Consider the following 23,397-nt stretch of genomic DNA (forward strand, 5'->3'; position numbering starts at 1 on the left):
CCTGTATTGTCCTCCTTTTTTCAACTTTGAAGTTGAGTTGCTGCATATGGGTCCCTGACAATAACACTAGATTTGTACAGGGGTTTAAGGAGGGATGAAGGTGTAGAAAAACATTGTGAGTTGGGGAGGCAGAGGACTGGATCTTAGAGCAATAGAAAGAGGACTTAACAGTGGATAATGAGAGAGGAAAATGCATCACCGTAAGTATTTGATTAAATCTAACATTAAAGATGAAGGAACACTTTTCTTTATACTCATCAATTCATTTTCTCTCTCTCTCTCTCTCTCTCTCTCTCTCTCTCTCTCTGTCTGAGGGGATTGGAATATTAAAAGTCAGGCTCGTGTGGTGGGAGGGGTTTTGGCATGTGTGTGTGTGCGGCGTGCGCGCATGTCGTGTACGCTCTCTCTCAACCAAGATAAGCACAGCAGCCACATACTTTTGGCATGTGGTAACTACATACAGAAGTTGATGGGTAACATTCTTAGATTGCTGGTGATAATAGATACATATTTTATGACTTAACTGACTGTTAAAATCTCCTACAAGGTTGCAGATTCTTCCTTGTAGTCTTCAGTGCAGCGCTGCCACACAGGGTGAGATGACGAAGGTGGAACCCTCGAGGTAGGTTTATACCTTCTTTCAATATTTATTGAAAGAAGGGGAGGAAGTATGGTCTTTTATGGGCGCATCGCATGCATGCAGGGGTCATCACCATGCCAGCTTGTGATGGACAGTTTCATTAATATTTTATTTTTGCCACAGACATATAAAATAAGTGATCAATCATTTGACCAGAAATACTAAATTAGCTCCTAATGTGCCATAGTGTAGACACTATGGCATATTAGGAGTTAGGCCTTATCAGTACATTCCATCACACTTTACATGAGCAAAGGGCCATTTAGGTGCAGAGGTGAGTGGTGGGTGCGTGTCATATGGTTATTATAGAGATTGCTGGCTTGCAGCGGTGTAAAGTAACTATGTAGCCTACATTTACTCACACACAATTTTGAGGTATTTTTACTTTACTAGAGTATTTACAGTTTTCAGTACTTTTACTTCTACTCCACTACAACTAGGAGGCAAATATTGTACTTTTAGTCCACTACAATTATTTGAAAACTTTAGTTACTAGTTACTTTGTAGATTTTGATTATTATCACAAAACATACATTAACCACTTCAACCCTATATACAGAACATTTTGGCTATTTGAAAATAACCGATCTACAAGCTCACAATGCGTCGCATTGTGAGCTTAAAGATCTGATATTTACAAAAGATTTTTATACAATTCATAAATTTGAAAACTTCATTCTGCATAATGAGTACTTTCTACATTTTGATACCAATACTTTTGTACTTTTACTCAAGTAAATTTTGAATTCCGTACTTTTACTTATAACACTTTTACTTAAGTGAAACAATTGAGTTTTTCCACCACTGCTGGCTTTTTAGAGGACAGTGTTACTTGAGGTCAGGAGGAGATCAAGTTCTACCAGTTCTACCTCACCAAACCATTTGTTTCCTTTACGGTGACTATCTTTTTTTTTGCCTTTTTGCCCTTTTGCCTTTATTGATAGTACAGTAGAGAATGACAGGAAACAGGGGGAGAGAGAGAGATAGGGAGTGATACGCAGCTAAGGTCGTGGGAAAGGGACACGAACCCCGCAACATGGCGTCAGGCATCAGAGCCCATGTGGTATGCGCCTGGACCGCCAGCCCAGCGGGCGCCCCTTCGGTGTCCATCTTGATGAGACATCTTCTATCTTGATGAGAAAGTCTTAGACCTGGCATAGTTGTGATGCAAGGCAAGCTATGGATATAGGGTTTCCACGGATTATGATTGTGGAGTGTTGTTATAGTTATATAATGTTATTTTTGGACACTTTGAAACACTTTCAACGGGGAAAACCTTTTTCAACAAGCTTTACTTTTCCTGCTAAAAATGTAAATGGCCCACGGACATAGACCACACTTGTCTGTGTACGGACATGTTGATGACCCATGATGCGTGGCATGAGACATTTTCAGCGTTCACACAACAGCAACTTTGCGAGAGAGCACCTGCCATACACAGATAATAACTGGATGTGAATATGTTAATGTTAATAACACCAGTGGTGTAAAGTAACTAATTACATTTACTCAAGTACAATTCTGAGGTGTTTTTACTTTACTGGAGTATATCCTATTTTCCAATATTTTCCTACTTTTACTTCACTACATCTCACAGGCAAACATTGTACTTTTTACTCCACTACAAATATTTGAAAACTTTAGTTACTAGTTACTCTGTAGATTTGGATTATTATTACAAAACATACATTAACCACTCCAGCCCTATTTAAACTGTGGATGATAAAGAGGTCCTACTGGTAATCCAGGAGATAGATAGAAGATTGGTAGAATGAAGGCACTCTCAAACTTGAAGTATGAGTATAATAGAAAAGGTTTATTACAGCAAGATGGCAAGCTTCAGCGATACAGCAAACAACTCCGTCACAATACTGTCTGCCCCTTCTCCCCCTCGCTCTCATATATATCTTTCCCCCTCCTCCCCTATTCTTCCCCTCTTCTCACTCCCCCTGACTGTCCTCCCTTCCTTCCTGCGGGAGACATGAGTCACAATTGCACATTCGTTACCCTTTGCCAATATGTCAAAGAGATTAGCCTGACATCAAACCTATAACAGAGGTTTCTGTTACTGCTTAGATATCGTATTAAAGGACTGTATTATTCTCTAGGCTCTGCTGGCTCTTGTGATTGTCACAAGTGAGGGTGGGCAAATATAACAGAGGTTTCTGTTACTGCTTCGATATCGTATTAAAGGACTGTATTATTCTCTAGACTCTGCTGACTCTTGTGGATTGTCACAAGTGAGGGTGGAGCTTTTTACAGCTACAGTACCAGCTGTTGACTGTCCTAATCTCTCTTTCCCTCTGGCCCAGAGGGGGCCAAACTGCTTCAGCCTTCATCCCCTTTAAGGCCGGGAGATTGTCTGTGCTCTCTCTTGCTCCCACTCAACTTTGGCTATTTCCAAAAGATTTTTATAAATGTTATACACATGATAACTTGTGAAACGGGACATTCTGCATAATGAGTACTTTTACTTTTGGTACTTTAAGTCTATTTTGATGCCAATACTTTTGTACTTTTACTCAAGTAAATTTTGAGTAACGGACTTTTACTTGTAAGTATTTCTACATTGTGGAATTGATACTTTTTTCTTTTGTAAAGAAATGGCAGTACTTTTTCCACCACTGCATAACACTTGCCTTTACTCTTTTTCCCCATACCAAATGATCCCACCGGCCAGATTGGACTTCACAGCCAGTTTTGACACCCTTGATGTAAGGCAAGGTAAGGCAAGTTTATTTATATACTATAATAATTATTTTATATCGCTATTTCAACAAGACAATTCAAAACGCTATATCCCAAAACATGAAGAGCATTAAGACAAAAGAAACACATTATGAAATGATGTTTGAATGCAATTAAAAAATAATTATTGAGGAATTAAATAGGAATAAGCCAAAATAAAATGTTTACATACTGTATGACAATACAATTCAGGGGGTCCGCTCATAATTCCGACATCCCATTATTCCAACCATTAGGCAGTGGTGGAAAGTAACTAAGTACATTTACTCTACAATATTTTTGTACTTTTACTCAAGTACATTTTTAATTCTGGACTTTTACTTGTATTTCTATATGGCAGTATTGGTACTTTTACTTAAGTAAAGAATTTGAGTACTTTTTCCACCACTGCCATTAGGTTAGTGTGAGGTTAGGGATAGGGTTAGTTATAATGGGGCCAGTCGGATCAACGGGATGTCGGAATAATGGAATGTCGTAATAATGACATGGCACCCAATTCAGTGCAGCACAAGACACAAAATAAAAACCTCAGTAAATAGCAGCTGCAAACAGAGAAAAGTATTCAACTTTCATTGAAAAGAACTGAGAGTCAGCAGACCTGCAGTTTTATGGGAGTTTGTCCCAGATGTGCAAAATAACTGAATGCTGCTTCTCTACATTTAGTTCAGATTCTAGGGACAGAAAGCAGACCTTAATTTCCCAGATGACCTGAGTTAGTGGTGGGAAAAAAGGTTCATTTCAGTGAACAAACGATTTCGTTCACGGCAATGATTCGTTCAAATGATTCGTTCACGTTCTCGTTCAGTGACGCTATTTTCTAGTGTTCAAAATTTACTCGAGTAAAAGTACAAAAGTATTGGCATCAAAATATACTATATATACACTTAAAGTACCAAAAGTAAAAGTACTAACATATTTGAAAATAGCCGATCTACAAGCTCACAACGAGCTTGTAGATCTGCTATTTTCAAATAGCCTATGTATAAAATAGAGCTAAAGTGGTTAATGTATGTTTTATAATGTGTGTAAAACACCATCGCGGGAGCGTTTTTTTTATGTCGCACGTGAACGTAACAGTTTCAGAAAGTGAACGAGCTCGTTCACGTTCACGGCAAATGAACTAGTTCTTTTGAACGAATCGATCATGAACGACACATCACTAACCTGAGTAGCATTTTGAAACCACTTCTTGACAGACAGGGATCTTATCTGAGATTTAAGAACTGGACTGATATGCTACATTGTCTTGGTATTAGTAAAGACTCAAGCAGCAGCGTTCTGAATCAACTGCAGCTGTGTGATGTTTATTTTGTATTATTATTTTATTACTCTGCTCTTAGCGCCTCAAGGAATGTCAGCTACATAGAGGGGGGGGGGTGGACCTATAACACAGCGTAAGAGACATTCATGTAGATACACAGTGGACCTTTTATATGATGACACAACAGTGAACTGAACAGTCTCCATTTGAACATGACAGGACAACAGTGAACTGAACGGTATGGACTAGGCCTACATTTTGACATGAAACAACAAACAGAAGAACCACAGCATACAAGTTAATGTAAGGTAAGTGTTTATCCCATTAAAACCAGGAAAGTATCTGTGTCATTTTATACTTTTGGCTATAAAGTCTTAGTGGGTTAGGGTAGAACCGGGACGAACGACGCGCAGGGACGGTTGCAACACGGACCTTTTTTCATACTACACTTAAAATTCGTCACATCCGGCGACGTCACACTCTTCGTCTTCGGTCGAAAACATCAGACACAATTTTTTTCCCAGTTCTGATCAAAATTGGCAGAGTTGAAGCCACTTTTGTGTATTTCCACACTGTAGTAAAAAATACCCTATTTGAGTGTTTTCCATTTGTACTGCTGTGTTTATTTGGTGCCGATTGTAAATGGATTTTGTCTGTTAGGCTAATCTGTGGGCTAACTCTCAGTGAAGGTTCCATTGAAAAATATTCATTAGCTTTTGTGCTAGCTAGCAAAACATCCGGGGAGGGCAGGGAGGGACGAACGGCGCATTAAGCCACTCGATGCATTACGGACAGGGAGGGACGAACGGTGCATGTGTAAAACACAAAGTTGAGGAAACAGACAGAGGGGACATTAACATGATACATTTATTTGACTATCAGCATGGTCATTTGCTCGTAGGGTTCTACTGAAGCATCAATGAGAGTTAGATGCCAGAAATGTAACGTTTGTACTTGTTATAGGACATTTCATCCGACCGCGCCGTCCGACCCCCGTGTATGCACCGTTCGTCCCGACTGGCGGCCGTGTGCGGAGAGTAGCGCAACGTCACTTTACTTACCGATTGCGTTCGACTCGTTTCACTAAAATTAAAACGGACTGCGGGTAATGGGAGAGGACAAGTGTCTCTTGTTCACAAAAAAGTATGGTTACATGAAATTAAGTAATCTCTGTGCAGGGAGGGAAATAGAAAAGGGTGCGTCGTTGGACCCCACTCTCCCCTATACTAAAACCAATTAGTTTGTTCACACGCCAAAACAATTCTCAATTCGGCTTTCTGCTTCTTACCCCTTCCCCACTCTTCCCCTTCCTCTCTTGTTGCGGTGGTTATGATGTAGCAAAAACAAAAAAGGCAAAGACAGCCGAAAATAAGAGCATTCTAAAATAATCTGAGTTATCTAATGTTGACAGGTGGCATAAGTTGCCTGTCACTCCACAAGTGCTAACCATGTGTCATCTGACACACACACACACACACACACACACACACACACACACACACACACACACACACACACACACACACACACACACACACATTCTTCCCGGTGAGCTCTGCTCTGTTTACTGTAAATCACGTGACTTAGAGGCAGGGGCGGATTAACCCTCCGTGGTGCCCGGTGCTTGGACCCGGTTCGGTGCCCCCCGGCGCCGTTTTGTCAACGGGGGGGGGGGGGGGGGGAAGACGTTTCACCGGCGCGTTTCGATGTTGGTAGCGCCCTGCTTCCAAATTCCGTTTTCGCCTTTTTTGTTTAGTGAATAAAACATTATTTTAACCATGGTAGAATATTTTAATACAATAATCCAGGCACCACTGTTGTTTTAGTTATAGTATAAGCAATAGTTAACTAGTTATATTTTAACTAAATATTAGAACTTACACAACAGGATGGTTGTATGGACTCCCTGCACTTCTATTGAGACATTGTGTGGTTTGGTAGGACACCTAGTGGTTGAATAGAGGTATTGCATCTACATATAGCGTAGCATCAGGATAATGATGGTGATATTGCCTCATACCAGATTTAAAGTTAATATTTGTATGTCATCACCCAAATCAAAATGTATTTTTTTTTAAATAAACACTGCAACAGTCACATCGTTTTGCAACCATACATTTATTAAGTCACTTTTTGCACACCGTAAATCTTTTCCCCCTGAAATTTCAACTTCTACTGGTGTAAAAAGTGGGTGAAATCTTATGTAGAAATTTATGTTTGTGTGCAACTGCATCCAGCATGATCTGTTTTCTGATCTAATTTATTGACTGTAACGTTGACATGTTTAATAAAGACCAAAAGATGAGTCTGCCTGTGGAGAGGGAGGAGGAGGAAACTGACAAACAGCAAATCCATGGACGAGAGTCTCCAACACCCAGCTGTGTGTCTATGAAGAGTGATGGGTCTAAATGTGAACCTCCTAACTTCAGTGACAAACCTGGACCGCCAGACTCAAAGTATGTATATGCTCCTATCAATATACACAACACTAATATGACAGACTGATATCATCATAAGTTACATGTGCAAATTCCCCCCCAAAAAAGCAAAGAAACAACACAGTGTCTAATAACAGTGAAAAAAGCGAATTAAAAAGCCACAACCCCTCGTGCATTAGGAGGACACGATCAGTCACCAGAAGCACGGACGTGTGTTTTCAGTGAATCTAACATGGTTAAAATGTAGTTTGAAGTTACAATGGATTAGTAGGAATGGGGCGTGTCTGATAAATCAAATATCAAATATCAAATATCTTAATAACTGTCTGGGGTGCTCACAAAAGCCTGAGTAGTTAAAATGACCCCAGAAGTGTTTTAAAGTGAAATACCCTTTAACTAATAATGCAATTACACTTGGTTAAATTCACCATTAGTTAATGGTGAGGACCAGGAATCAATGATGAGTACGTAATACATTTATGATGAATTGATGTACGAGTTCATCAATAAATCATCATTAATTAAGGGTTAATTCTGCAAATGAATTTGCATGCTCAAGTAAAGTGTGACCCCTATCTCTTATACTTGACTAATGGGACGTAACAATGAAGAATCCTGAACAATCCGACTTTCTTTCGCACAATAATTGTATACAAATTTTTATAATTTCAGACTTCTTCGCCAGAGAGCAGAGTCTCCAACACCCAGTTGTGTTTCTATGAAGAGTGACAGCTCTAGACATCTTCCTCCTCTCTTCAGTAATGAACCTGAACCTCCAGACACAAAGTATGTGAATCCTCCTACAAAACATACAATATACACAACACTATAACACAAAAAGTGATCTCCTGCTAAGTTAAATGTGTAAAATTACTAAGATCAAGACACAGAGTCTAATAGCAGTGTGTCCTCCCTGTCCAATCTTTAGCTATAGATTGTAAGTTAATATGTGTGCAGTTTGTGAAAGAAGTTGTACAAACCACAATGTGGTGTTTATTGGTGAAGCTGCATTATACAGACAGGCTGCTTATGTGTGCATGTCCTATCTATGGAACAAACTATGAAATATCCATCCATTTGTCCGTCCGTCTGTCTGTCTGTCTGTCCGTCCGTCCGTCCAGAGATTTCATAGATGGTTTCAAACCGTCAACACTAAGTAAAGATGACCTTTCACTCTGCCTCAGTCTGCTCTTTTTTCTCTCCCCACCAAACTTCTTTGCCGAAAATAGCTGATGAACAAGCTCACAACGCGTTGCAGCGCGAGGTGTTGTGAGCTTGTAGATCTGTTATTTTTAGCAAACTTTCCCCTCAGAATAGGAATGCTAGGGTTCAAGTAGTTAGTTTATTAAAAAAAATGTACTCCTATCACACAAAGATTTGGTGGCCCCCCTGCATTAACTCTGAGGACCCCCTAGGGGCCCCGGACCCGCTGTTGAAGACCCCTGCACTATGGGATATCTATAGATTATTATTGCACTGCAGTGTTATCATTACTATATTTTACTGTTCCAATTCTTTTTTTGTTTGTTACTGTTTTGCTTGTAACTGTACTGTAGAGAAACTCAAACCCAATAATTGTATTTTATTATACACGTATAACGGGATGTAATAATATAGCATCTTGAACAAACCCACTTTTCATTCACATGATAATTGGGAAACGTGTATGATTCCAGAAGTCTTTACCACAGACCAGAGTCTCCTACACCAAGCTGTGTGTCAATTAAGAGTGACCAGTCTAGAGTTATCTCTCCTTTCTTCACTGATGAACCTGGACCTCCAGACACAAAGTATGTGAATCCTCCTATACTTTATACATAACACGACAGATGATAACATGGCAGACTGATATCATCATAAGTTACATGTGCAAATTCCCCCAAAAACTAAAAAAAAACTAAGCAAAGAAACAACTCAGTGTCTAATAACAGTGAAAAAAGCTAAATAAAAAGCCACAACACCCCTCGTGCATTAGGAGGACACGATCAGTCACCAGAATCACGGACGTGTGTTTTCAGTGAATCTAACATGGTTAAAATGTAGTTTGAAGTTACAATGGGTTTTAGGAACGGGGGTGTCTGATAAAACAAATATCAAATATCTTAATATTGAATCGAGCAACTTAATTAACTGTCTGGGGTGCTCGCAAAAGCCTGAGTAGTTAAAATGACCCCAGAAGTGTTTTAAAGTGAAATACCCTTTAACTAATAATGCATTTACACTTGGTTAAATTCACCATTAGTTAATGGTGAGGACCAGGAATCAATGATGAGTACGTAATACATTTATGATTAATTGATGTACGAGTTAATCATTAAATCATCATTAATTAAGGGTTAATTATGCAAATGAATTTGCATGCTCAAGTAAAGTGTGACCCCTATCTCTTATACTTGACTAATGGGACGTAACAATGAAGAATCTCGAACAATCCGACTTTCATTCTGAGAATAATTGTATACAAATTTTTATAATTTCAGACTTCTTCGCCAGAGAGCAGAGTCTCCAACACCCAGTTGTGTGTCTATGAAGAGTGACAGCTCTAGACATCTTCCTCCTCTCTTCAGTAATGAACCTGAACCACCAGACACAAAGTATGTGAATCCTCCTACAAAACATACAATATACACAACACTATAACACAAATAGTGATCTCCTGCTAAGTTAAATGTGTAAAATGACTAAGATCAAGACATAGAGTCTAATAGCAGTGTGTCCTCCCTGTCCAATCTTTAGCTATAGATTGTAAGTTAATATGTGTGCAGTTTGTGAATGAAGTCGTACAAACCACAATGTGGTGTTTAGTGGTGAAGCTGCACTATACAGACGGGCTGCTTATGTGTTCATGTCCTATCTATCTATCTACTATCCATCCATCCATCCACAAACTATGGAATATACTGTATATATATCTTTGCAACACACTATGGCAGGGGTCTTCAATGCTTTTCAGGCCAAGGACCCCTCAGCTAAGAGAGAGATGAAGCAGGGACCCCCCAACACATATCGTATCAAATTGTGTTGCAGATTAAACTTTTCATCATTTCATAGATGGTTTCATAGACTTGTTTGACAGCACTGCCATGTTGGATTCGTGTTAATGTGTTTAATATAACCGTCAACACTAAGTAAAGTTGACCTTTCACTCTGCTTCAGTCTGCTCTTTTGTCCCTCCCCACCAAACCTCTTTGCCGAAAATAGCCAATAAACAAGCTCACCGCGTGAGGTGTTGTGAGCTCGTAGATCTGCTATTTTTTACAAATTTTCCCCTCAGAATAGGAATGCTAGGGTTCAAGTAGTTAATTAAACAAACTTTGACTCCTATCACACAAATATTTGGTGCCCCCCCTGCATTAACTCTGAGGACCCATGGGGGTCCCGGACCCGCTGTTGAAGACCCCTGCACTATGGGATATCTATAGATTATTATTTCACTGCATTGCTATTATTTTATTTTATGCCAGGCTGTTTTGCTTGTAGCTGTACTACAGTATACACAACACTATAACATGACAAAATGATTTCATGCTCCAATCACTCATAACGGTGATATATGATCTGATTGCTAGTCGGCACTGGCCTCTCTCTTATACTTAATGCGACGTACTGTAAGAATTAATATAATAATTAATGTATCAGTCCGTAATAAGATCATCATTAATAAAGGGTTAATTAAGTGTGTCAAGGGGCACCCAGCTGCGGCCATAGCTAATTGTACGTAGCCGGCTTGGAAGGGGATGTGTAAGTGACTCTTTGTAGCATGACATGATTGTGGCCTGTATTTGTTCAATTTAGGAATAACACACTGACTTCAGGGGTTCAAACGTTATGTTTATTTAAACACGAGCTGGAATTTGGAACCAAGCTGAAATGTTTGTTTGTCACCTGGTTTTTCCTCTGCAGTACTGGCACCTTTTGAATCTGACTGAGAACTGCCGAAATAGAGCAAGGCCAGTCCATTTTGTTTAAGAAGGGGTGGAACGTGTCAAGTACTGTAGAGGAGGAGGGGTGTTTGACAATGTTAATGAGCAAAGTATGTCTTTTGAAGTAAATTCAAACCCAAAATGGTGTTTAGTTTAAAGTACAACATCCATTTATGTGGTAGGATATTTATTCATCAGATAGTTGTAAGCTTGTAGATAAGCTAATTTGGAGGTTAATTGTTTCTGTGCTTGTGGTAGGATCCACTCCCTATTTAAAGGAGGCTGCAAGAGACAGTTAGTAGTATTACTTGGGCAGGCAAAGCCTTTACAGCCTAGAGCTGCCAGGGCCCTTAGTTAAGGGATAGCCTTTTTGTGCAGTCACTGTATGGTGTGTTGTCTTTAGTTGTGCTTGAAGTCTTTCAAGTTTTTTGTAAGTTCTATTACTATAATGGGATGTAACAATGAGGACTTTTAAGACCTTTTTAATACCAAATTGGCCAAACATTACGTAAGAAAGAGGCAAATACTATGATAATAGCTGATCTACAAGCTCACAACGCCTCGCAAGTTTGGCTATTTTCACAATATTTATCTGTGGAGCCGAGTGAGACTAAATGTAATGCCCAGTGAAACTAAGGGTGGATTCAGACTGGGTCTGATTGATTCGAACCGTTTCGAGTACAATTGCCCTCTCCCAGCTGGCCAGCATTCACATTGGCCAAGATTCTTCCGTACCCGCGTTACACTTCATCCAACAGTAATGGTACTTAGGCTATGTGCCTCATGGGGGCACTGTGGACTATGGGGCTTTGGGACATAGAGAATGTCATTCACAGAAGAAGACTCACTTGTCAGAGTTTAGAGTGAAAAATTAAGTTTGACTGTTTTCCTGGCGTTGTCTTGAGTTATAATAATAACCAAACAACAATACACAACCAAAGCAGTGTGTGCGCTGGTCTTTGAAACCTCAAAATGTAACGTCATCTCATCTGTAATTATCATATGACAGTGACGTCACTGACGCATCCTTGGTATCTTAGCAGTGACGTCAAGGACTAATCCTTGGTAGATTCATCCTAGCGGCAGCGTTCGCTACACATGTGTTTTTTGTTTATGTTTTTTCACAGCTCACGCTACTCAAACGGGATTATTATTTCTTGTCAACATTCAAGTAGAACTATGAGAAGATAAAACCCAGGTAAAATAATGTGTCATTATAAAAATATATAACTGATATATGATTAGAAGTCCACTTCCTTCTGTTGGTACCGATGGGTTCACATTGCAGCGTTCCGTACTCGAGTATGCATGAATTGGACCCGAGATTACCTCCCCAGGCGGTCCCGGGTATGGTACGGTGATCCGTTCCAGGGAACATTACACACCGTTCACACTATCACAACATCTGCCAAGTGGACTGGGGTGCACACCCGGGTTCATAATGAATCCGCCCTAAATCTAATGGGGGGGGGAGGGGTCGTGGCTGGAAACGTTTGGGAACCCTTGATTTATGGCATACCTGGATCAGCATCTCCAGTGAAGTTGTAGTAGCCTACAGGTGTAAACGTGTGTTTACAAGAAAACATACGAAGGGCTTTTTGGGGCATGATCTGACATAACTGGAAGAATATCTTTGAACATGATATAAAATGATGTTAACGGGCATGCCATCACAGATTATATAATGGCTTTATCATTTAATCCTATTATTTAAGTCTATTATGTAGTCGTAATAAATTATATTCATCTCCACAGAGAGAGGAAGAGGAGTAGTTGGGTTGTGACTGAGCAGGCGTCCATGTGTTCAGTGTGTAAGGAGGTTCTGACAGATCCGGTCTCTACCAGCTGTGGACACGGGTTCTGCAGACAGTGCATCACCTCATACTGGGACCAGTCTGCGCCAACAGGACACTATGGCTGTCCTAAGTGTGGAGAGACCACACCTGGACTGAAGATACCCAGTCAAATCAGACCAAGTAAGACTTGACTCAATTTTTACATTTCACGTTAAAAACGCAAATGCTTAAATGGCAGAAGACATTGTCAGACAATGTCCACAATGTGTTATCAATATCAATGGCCAAATTAAACATTGATCAACTCACTGGAGGGCATTTAATTAAAACATGTGCACACACAGCTGGAAAGATATAGAGTTATGCATGAACCTAAATGTTTAAAATATATTAATTATATTATCATAGCAGATGTCAGTCTGCAGGAGGATTTGAAGGATTATAAGATCAGCGTGAACAGTCTTGACAACATCACAGAAGATACTGGAACCTCCCTCACCAGCATCTACACTGAGCTCTACATCACAGTGGGAGAGAGTGAAGGGGTTAATAACCAGCATGAGGTGTGGCAGCTTGAGACAGTTTCAAAGATGAAGACCCTCCCTGACACACCAATCAACTGTTCTGACATCTTTAAACCCCTCCCTGGCAGAGAGACACCCGTCAGAAGAGTTCTGACCAAGGGCATCGCTGGCATTGGAAAAACATTCTCGGTGCGTAAGTTCACTCTAGACTGGGCAAAGGGTTTGAAAAATCAAGATGTAATTCTCCTGGTTCCCTTTTCATTCCGGGAGCTAAATCTGACCAGAGATGAGCAGTACAGTCTTCTCACACTGATCCATGTTTTCCACCCAACATTAAAGAAGGTCACAGCAGAGCAACTCGCTGTCTGGAAAGTTGGGTTTATCTTTGATGGTCTTGATGAAAGTAGGCTTCCACTGCATTTCCACAACAATGACATTGTTTCTGATGTCACGGTGACATCATCAGTGGACGTACTGTTGACAAACCTCATCAAGGGGAATCTGCTCCCCTCTGCTCTTCTCTGGATAACTACCAGACCTGCAGCAGCCAATCAGATCCCTCTTGCCTGTGTTGACATGGTGACAGAGGTACGAGGGTTCACAGACCCCCAGAAGGAGGAGTACTTTAGGAAGAGATTCAGTGATGAAATGCTGGCCAGCAGAATCATCGAACACATGAAGACATCGAGGAGCCTCCACATCATGTGTCACATCCCTGTCTTCTGTCGGATCACTGCTACCGTTCTGCAGGACATGTTGAGGACAGACGAGACAGGACAGCTGCCCAAGACCCTGACTGAGATGTACAGGCTCTTCCTGTTGGTTCAGATAAAGATAAAGGAGCAGAAGTATGAGACACATGAGGTGAATCAACAGAAGCTCATGGAGACTGAGAGGGAGGTTCTTAAGCTGGGTAGGCTGGCGTTTGAACATCTTGAGAAAGGTAGCCTTATGTTCTACCAAGAAGACCTGGAAGAGTGTGGTCTTGATGTCAAAGAGGTTGCACTGTACTCAGGAGTGTGCACAGAGATCTTCAAAAGAGAGAGTGTGCTATTCCAGAAATCAGTCTACTGCTTTGTTCATCTGAGCATTCAGGAGTTTCTGGCTGCAGTTTATCTCTTACACTGTTTCACTGAGAGGAACATGGAGGTACTGAAGTCATTCCTGGAAGATTCTGCTAGTCAGGTTCAGATGATGTCCCTGGATGATTTTCTGAACAAAGCCATGCTTAAAGCCCTGAAGAGTAAAAATGGCCACCTGGACCTCTTTGTCCGCTTCCTTCATGGTCTCTCACTGGAGTCCAACCAGAGTCTGTTAGGAGGCCTGCTGAGTCAGACAGTAAACAGTCCAGACAGCATCCAGAGAGCAATCAACAACCTGAGGGAGATGAACATGTATGTTGTTGCTCCCGCTCCTGACCGATGTATCAATGTCTTCCACTGTTTGATGGAGATGAAGGACGACTCAGTATATCAGGAGATCCAACAGTACCTGAAGTCAGAAAACAGATCAGAAAAGGAACTCTCTGAGACCCAGTGTTCCGCTCTGGCCTACATGCTGCTGATATCAGAGGACGTTCTGGAGGAGTTTGACCTTGACAAATACAACACATCTGCTTGGGGGAGAGCCAGACTGATCCCAGTTGTGAGGAACTGCAGAAAAGCTCGGTTAGTAGTCATGGAATATTAACATGGAGAAAACTAAAGCTCCTGTCATTTTAAACTAATGTTGACTAGTTGGCCTTATTTGTTAAATATGTATATGTATAACGATAACGACATCTCACGATAACGATATCACGATGCGCGATATCTGCGATACTCTATAAATTGCAAGAAATTTAATCAACGATATATCACGATATCTATATATATTGAAAAAGACCAAAAAAAAGAATACCCATAAAAGGTACAAATCTGGAATTATGTGTTTATCCCAAAATCGTATTAGATTTGTGTGCATGACGAACTGGCCTAGTACAATGTGCAAAAAGGTGCATCCATAGTGCCTCCTCCTAACAGTAAAATGCTGACTGCAACCTGTCCACAACGAAGGATACAAAATAATCCCTTTTCTATAATATCTTGTGCAAATTAAATTTACAGGGGGAAAACAATGCTCTTTTAACAGTGAGTAGCAACTTGTTTTATGTAAACCTGGCAGTGCTTAGCAAGTATCACCAATGTGTTCTACAGTATGTAAACTTAGTCCCATTTTAGTTCTTATTGCTTTGTTAAAGGGATTGTAGGCGATTCAGAGATAAACAAAGAAAAAAAATCCAGCAGTTCGTTTCCCCGACCACCAGGGGGTGACGCACGGAGGACTTCCATAGAGTTAAGTTGACTTCTAAACGGGCCATGCCGAATATAGGTTACTTTATTCGGATACAATTCGCGGAACTGCCCGCCCCTGCCGGTTCTCTGAATTTTTATTTTTAAATAGGCTCTTTCATGACAAATTGACTATATGAAGTTAAACAACTAAATTCTATCCAAACGCTATCTGAAAAGTAAATTATGTGCCTCAAAAACGAAGTTTGAGAGCATTTTAAAACCGAAAGTAAAAAGTTCACACGGACACGGACGCGCACGGATGCGCACATGCGTGCGTTAATTTACGGACCGGATACCCGGATGTGTAACCTAAATAGTAGGGAAAATACGGATTTCAGAAAGAGGAGTGTTTTTCAATGCAGGAAAACACCCCAGCATCATTATATAGTGGCTGATAGAGGGGAAAAAATGCAAAATATATATATAGAGGTATTTTTCAAATTTAGGCTTAATGTTGCCAACAATCCCTTTAAGAATACAATGAAATGAAATCCTGGGCTCATTTCAGTGGTTAAGATGTATGCAAGTATGTAAACCAGAGAACACTTTATTATTAAGTGTGCCTGCCATGCCAATGGCAATACACTTATTGTAATCCGCCATTATTCTTCCCGCAAAATTTGTTTCGTAATGGTGCCCGCACGGTTGACACAATCCCCGCATTATATAAATCAAATGTGCGGCTCTACCAGGACAAGTGTGTGATTACATTTCTTGCCGTTGCGCGTTACCACAGCGACGTTATACGCAAGAAACAACGCCAAAAAACCCTTTGACTTTCAATGGGAGGGAACAGAAAAGTACGGTCCAGGGACCCCTATGGGTCCTTGAGGTCTTCCCAGGGGGCCCCAGCTCATATAAATGATTGGTGACTCTGACAGTGGATGTTCCTAATGGGGGTTCATTTGTCCCAGTGGTTCTCAAAGTGGAATCCTTGAGGGCTACCCAGAGGGTCCTTAGGTAAATGACTCACAGCGTGTCGCATCGTGATACGTTGTGAGCTTGTAGATCGGCTGTTTTCCAGCCATTACCATTCCATCTCTTCTCTCATTGGCCAGCTGTCCCAGTGGTTATCATAGAGCGTCACCTTGCTAAGCCCTGCCAGGTTGACATAAAACAAACCGCTACTTACTGTACAGAAAGCATTTTTTCCCCTGAAAATTCAACTTGCACAAGAAATTTTAGAGAGGGATTATTATCCTTTCTTATGTACAGGTTGCAATCAGTGTCTTACAGTTAGGAGGAGGCACTATGCATGCACATATTTTCAGTTACAAATATCATGATATATTGTTGATGAAAAGTCTTGACACATCGCGTATGGCAGATATCGTGTATTGTGATATTATCGTTGTTGAGGGCCAAATATCGTATCGTGAGCTACACGTATCGTCCAACCCTTAAGCACGTTGTAATAAAATATCGCCATTTGCCGACAGAGTATAGATTATTTATCGCGAACGGTAGCACAACGATATATCAATAATAATAGTGCAGTTTTTAGGTAGCCCAATGCTGTATAGCTATTTTGTTATATTCACAAATATTCCCTGTAATTATAGACTTGTTCAATGTGGCCTCAATGAGACACACCATGAGGTTCTGGTCTCAGCGCTCAGCTCTAATCCCTCCCATCTGAGAGAATTGGACCTGTTTTACATCAGCCTGCAGGATTTAGGAGTAAACCTGCTCTCGGTTGGACTGAAGAGTTCACATTGTAGACTGGAGATCCTGAGGTCAGTAGTCATGTTTTTTTTTCTTTCTTTCTCATCAATACGCCAGACAATAAGAATGACCTCTACGTAAGAATGCTACGATTTAACATTACATAAATAATAATCAACACAGGTAGATACATTCATATTGTCATGAGTAACTAAGAGAAAGGGGATCTAGTAGTCTATATATTGTCCTGTGACATCTTGGAGAAAACAAAATATTTTATCATCCAGTAAATAAGACATTGTATTAATATGTGTTGATAACAATACAGGTTGTGTCACTGTGGACTCACAGAGAACTGCTGTGAAGATCTGGCCTCAGTGCTCAGGTCCATCTCATCTACTCTGAGAGAACTGGACCTGAGTTACAATAACATACACAATTCAGGCATGAAGGTGCTCTCTGGAGGACTGGAGAGTCCACAAAGCAGACTGAAAACCCTCAGGTTAGATCAGTTCACACATTATGTTGCAAATGCAATGTTTTTCTTATGTCTGTGTTTAACTTCAACTTTAATTTCTGTATAATATACAGCTGTCTGGCAGAAGCCAGCTAACTACATTTTTCAGCTCTTTATTTTTTTCTTCCATAAATCAGTACTATTACCACATTGTCTGCCAAAGGACGTTTTAAAAGGGGAGCTCTAGCACAACTTAGGAATGATCCCTTGACTCTTGAGAGCAGGCATAGATGGATGTGACGTTATCCCAAAAAATTACTCATCCGTCCACTCCCATGTTATCAGTTATAGGAAAACACTCGGATTTCTTTTTTTGGGGGGGTGAAAACAAGCCTTATTCAACGGCCGGTAGCAACACAATGGCTGAACGCGGTTACACATTTTTTATTCCGGTGGATAGAGGAGACCCTCCCCCACCCCACAGACACCTTTTGTGTACATTTGTGTACATCTGTGTACACACCGCGGTTTCCTGTGGGTCTCCGTGGATCGTCAATATATGGTAAAAAAAAACGCTGGCATGGAGATGAAAAACAAGGTTTTGGTAGTCAATGTGTTGAAACACCCTTTACGTCTGTGTGTTGGTTAAAAAAATGTTGAACCAATGAAAAGTATTAAAAAGTGCTTCTGACAAAACCAGCTAACTCCATTGGATCCTCAAACTTTCTGCTAAACCAGCTAACTCCACCAAAGGGTAGTGGAGTTAACTGGTTTTGCTGACTCCAGGCTCCACACACTTTTTCCCTCCAACCTCATCGTGAGCTTGGAGGTCCACTTTTTGTTTTGTTTTGTCATTTTCAGAAAAAGGAATATTTTGGAGTTAGCTGGTTTCTGCCCGACAGCAGAGATATGTATGTTATTGGCTTTATCCAGCTGTGTGTGTGTGTGTGTGTGTGTGTGTGTGTGTGTGTGTGTGTGTGTGTGTGTGTGTGTGTGTGTGTGTGTGTGTGTGTGTGTGTGTGTGTGTGTGTGTGTGTGTTTTATTATTTTCAGGTTGAGACAAACCAACCTCACAGAGAAATGCTGTCAGGTATTATCATCAGTTCTCAGTTCCAAGTACTCCAGGCTGAGAGAACTGGATTTGAGTTGCAATGAGCTGCAGAATGAAGGAGTCAAGTTTCTCTCGGTTGGAGTGGGGAGTCCACATTGTCGGCTAAAGATTCTAAGGTGAATGTGTCTTCTCTTTTTGTGGATATCAGATACTTGAGCATCAGCAGCAGTTTGTTGAAGTGTTTGTTCATCTGCAGGTTGTCTCACTGTCTGATATCAGAGGAAGGCTGCACTTTTCTGGGCTCAGCTCTGCACTCTAAGAGAGGTCCACCTCTAAGAGAGGTGGACCTCAGCTTCAATCGCCTAGGAAACTCGGGACTGCTGCTGTCAGCTGGCCTAAAGACTCTCAAGTGAGTATGAACTTATTTCATGCTGAAATGTTCCGCGGTATGTGGGAGATATAGTTGTAGCAGGGATTCAAACCAGTAAGTGGTGAAACAGATGATAGCATTTCTGAATACTGTTAAGTATTTCACCCATAACATTTCAAATTAGTACTTATTTGGGTCTCACTTCCTGGTGTAAAAAAGGCAGGAAAGTATGGAATACCGAAGCTGCCATATCTAAAAATAAATACATAAATAAATAAATGAATTTATAAAGCAAGAAATGCTGAAATAAATAAATAAATGCGCTACATATACAATTAAATATTGAAATGTATTCATTTATGTGACTATTTATTTATTTATAGTAGAAATCTCTTTTATACAGGTTTGGACTCAAGGAATTTATATTTAAAGATACTATTTATTTATTTTTTGTCACAAACGTAACTTGTGGACCTGCAAGGCGCAACCATTGCTCTGATCTGCACCAAACTTGGCATCTCCTGTTTCCTTAGTGTGAGGCAGCTTAATGTACAAGTATACCCCTTGGACATGACGCTAGTATGTCGCAGGGACCTACCCCTAATCCAACCCCTGATGCTGAGTGCCAAGCAGGGAGGCACTGGACTCCATTTTTGGAGTCTTTGGTATGACCCGGTCGGGGATCGAACCAGCCTGTCCCTATTGGCCCGTCTAAGAGCACCTACCAAGTTTGGGGCGTTTAGCATGCTGGGAACTGGAGTTATGGCTGTTTGAAGCCCAGTCAATAGGAACAAAGGGGGGGGGGGGGGAGCAATGGTGCCCTGTGGTCCTGGTGTGGCTATTCTAATGGCAGACCCCTGACCAGTGTTGGTGAGAAGTTTGGTGCGGATTGGAGCAACAGTGTGCCTCGCAGGTCTGCATGTTACGTTTGTGACGTGACGTCCACCCACCCACCCACCCACCGTCCGCCCACCGTCGGTCGGTTGACCCACTAGACAATTTTGACATAGGATACATGTGTGCTTCCTTACTACAGTTTGGATCATGAAGAACACTCAGTTCAACCTCAAGCCCTTAAAACATGTGAGTATCAACAATGCTGTTTGTATGCGTGCGTGTGGTGGAACGTATCAGAATTCATGTGCACTGTACCTCAAGTGCATTCATGCCTGCCTAGTTAACATTTTATTTAGTCACATATAGCTGCAGGTCCAAAGTTTGACAAGAGTGACTTAAAAGTTGCTGCACTTTTGAGTAACGTGTGACACTATGCCTGCATGTATAAATAGATAGCACAGGCAGGTGTTGAACTGAGACATTCAGTGCTGCACTACAGTGATATGAGGGGTGGCTATTAAGCACTGTGCACCCAGCACTTAATTAATATTAACATAATGGACATAATGGCATTAATATATGACAAAAGTTAAAATGTCATGTACTCAGTACTTTGTGATACAGTGAAATATAGTTTCTTGTTCTCTCCATCAGATGTCTGTCCTCTCACACTGGACCCAAACACAACACACACATCTCTCTCTCTGTCTGAAAACAACAGAAAGGTGACACGGACGAGCGAGCTTCAGTCGTATCCTGATCATCCAGACAGATTTGTGGGGCGTCCTCAGGTTTTGTGTAGGGAGGGTCTGACTGGATGCTGTTATTGGGAGGTAGAGTGGAGTGGGTGGGTTTCTATAGCAATGGCATACAGGGGAATTAACAGGGGAGGTGAGGGTGATGACTGTAGGCTTGGATTCCATGACAAGTCCTGGAGTCTGGATTGTGGTGGTTTCGATGGTAGCAGATACTCTGTTATCCACAATAAGCAGAGAACTATCCTCCCTGTTCGTCACTCTGACTCCAATAGAGTAGCAGTGTATTTGGACTGTCCTGCTCGGACTCTGTCCTTCTACAGAGTGTCCTCTGATACACTGACACACCTGCACACCTTCCATTCCACATTCACTGAGCCTCTCTACCCTGGGTTCTGGTTGTGGCCTGACTCCTCAGTGTCTTTGTGTCAGATAGAGTAAGTTGAACAAACACGCACGCACGCAAATTAATGTGCAGCTATTGACTGAAAGCATTACTCACGCATGTTTTGACAACTGTGTAGCATGACGCGTCATGTAGTTTCCCCATGAACTTATAATGGTCCAATGGCATGCTCTGCCTCTGACTGTTGCAGCATGCGTAATCACACAACACACAATGACTATGCATAACAATTACACGTGATGCAGCGAATGCACACATAAACACGCACATGAAAATAATAGAACATTTTTGACATGTGATAAATGAATAAAATTTGCAGGAGAATGGAAAATGTTGCCACGCCCACTTATTTTTCTTTTTACACGTATAAATCTTTTGGCATGGAAGAAAACATTGCAACAGGTACTACCATGCCCTTAAGTCTACTGAGTAGGCTATGTGGTAGTAGGCCCTACACATTTTAAGTTAGTTAGACATACATCTGTAGGCCTACATTTACGGTATAGTCTGAGGTTCTCAACATTTTATACCACAATCCCATTTTATGGGGGAACCTTTTTTGCCGACCCCAAACTTTATTCATAGTGCAATTTCAAAGTGGGGGGGAAATAATATTAGATTAGAAAAAGTACAAACTTTGGCAGGCTACTGGTCCTACATACTTACACCTAGAAACCCCATTCAAACATTAAAATGTTCATCTTACTGTGAACATGTCTGCCTGAAAAATAATCTTTGAAATGTTTCATAGTTTTAGAAATATACTCCTTTAAAAGTTTTGGCACCTCAAAAAACACTTTCACCTAGACACTCCATTCACACTTTTTATAATTCATCTTACTGTGGACACAAATGCTTGAACTTTTTTACTTTGAAATGTTTTGTAGTTTTTGAGATATTTAACTTTTAAAATGTACATCTGAAAACGTTGGCACCTCGCTGTTCCTTCATACTTTAACCTATAAACTTGATTCACAATTCAAAACATTCCACCTTACTGTGGACATGCATGCTTGAGATCTTTAAGCGCCCAATGCATTGTCAATGGCAATGGACATTTAAAGGCCTGATCTCAGCACTTACTGAAGGCTAACATACAAAAGAGAACGCTTCAAAAATACAAGAGACATCTGCCTCTTTTAAACTCTGTCATAAAAGGTCTGATGAAAACCAGTCAGTTGAAACATGTTTGATGTTTGAACTTTTGCTACAATAAAGTCCTTTTACATCTACGATTCTCCTCCTCTCCTCCTTTCTGACTGTTCACATCTTTATCTGTTTGCTTCTAATGACCATGATGTTTACACTGCAGATATACTTTATTTACACACATTACACACTGTGAGCTTGTATATCTACTATTTTCACTAGTTTGGGTTCCAGGTAGACAACACATTTCTCTTTTGGGTGTGGAGCTGAAAGCTTTGGGAACCGCTGCGTTAAGCCATTAAGACCAGGAACGTATCCGTGTCATTTTGAGATGGCTTTGAGCTATTCAAAAATAGCAGATCTACAAGCTCATTGCACAGCACCGAGTGCCACGCTATGAGCTTGTAGATCTGCTATTTTGTGTGTGCAAATCTTTGAATATATACATATATTTTAGCTCAAATCTTTGCTTCTGGGGGTCCCTGGAACTAAACATTTTCAGATGGGGGTCCGTGGACAAAATACATATCATTTTGGGAGGTCCTTGACATGCTATTATTTTTTTGCAAATCTTTAAATATATATACCTTTTTAAACACAAATCTTTGCTTCTGGGGGTCCCTGGAACTAAATATTTTCAGATGGGAGTCCGTGGACAAATACATATCATTTTGGGAGGTCTTTGACATGAAAAGGTTTGAGAACCACTGATATTATAGCAACATTTTATTTTTCAAAAAACTGTTAGGATTTAGAAGACATTTTGTAGAATCCCCCAGAAACAAAGATTTGAGTTAAAAAAATTTCGCTTTAAAAATACATATATTCAAAGATTTGCACACATTTTCCACGATAAAAAAAAAATAGCAGATCTACAAGCTCATAGCGCGACTTTGCTGTGACGGTCAGCCCAAGGTCAAGGTTGTAGAACTATATGCATTGTTCATACGCATTATGTTACCTGTCAGCCACCGTACTTGGTACAGGGCCGTATGTGCGCATGCGTAGCAAGACCAGTAGTATTGTTATGGTTGTAGCCAACAC

The 23,397-nt window shown here is 40.7% G+C and overlaps 1 protein-coding gene across 4 annotated transcripts; it reads left to right on the forward strand.

Moving 5' to 3' along the window:
* The first annotated feature begins 544 nt into the window (after positions 1 to 544).
* Positions 545 to 22,334, forward strand: LOC308073709 (NACHT, LRR and PYD domains-containing protein 3-like). 4 transcript variants are annotated; one of them, XM_080412780.1, is made up of 15 exons: positions 545 to 622; positions 3,321 to 3,364; positions 4,869 to 4,957; positions 6,943 to 7,105; positions 7,760 to 7,873; positions 8,764 to 8,877; positions 9,568 to 9,681; positions 12,766 to 12,986; positions 13,215 to 14,997; positions 17,226 to 17,399; positions 17,657 to 17,830; positions 18,839 to 19,012; positions 19,093 to 19,245; positions 20,243 to 20,289; positions 20,698 to 22,334. In XM_080412780.1, the coding sequence occupies exons 4-15, from the start codon at positions 6,951 to 6,953 to the stop codon at positions 21,237 to 21,239; spliced, it is 3,765 nt and encodes a 1,254-aa protein (XP_080268906.1). In that variant the 5' UTR covers positions 545 to 622; positions 3,321 to 3,364; positions 4,869 to 4,957; positions 6,943 to 6,950; the 3' UTR covers positions 21,240 to 22,334. The 4 variants fall into 4 exon arrangements, with proteins under 4 accessions (XP_080268906.1, XP_080268907.1, XP_080268908.1 ...); XM_080412781.1 differs by having other exon boundaries at positions 13,218 to 14,997; XM_080412782.1 differs by lacking the exons at positions 8,764 to 8,877; positions 9,568 to 9,681.
* Positions 22,335 to 23,397: the final 1,063 nt, after the last annotated feature.

The sequence above is a fragment of the Gymnoscopelus braueri genome, assembly GCF_963280865.1.
Source record: "Gymnoscopelus braueri genome assembly, chromosome: 18".
Classification (NCBI taxonomy): Eukaryota; Metazoa; Chordata; class Actinopteri; order Myctophiformes; family Myctophidae; genus Gymnoscopelus; species Gymnoscopelus braueri.

Coding starts and splice junctions, on each gene's coding strand:
- LOC308073709 (XM_080412780.1), top strand. CDS start 6,951: ATGAGTCTGCCTGTGGAGAGGGAGGAGGAGGAAACTGACAAACAGCAA. Junction 7,106..7,759: donor CCTGGACCGCCAGACTCAAA/GTATGTATATGC, acceptor TTATAATTTCAG/ACTTCTTCGCCAGAGAGCAG. Junction 8,878..9,567: donor CCTGGACCTCCAGACACAAA/GTATGTGAATCC, acceptor TTATAATTTCAG/ACTTCTTCGCCAGAGAGCAG.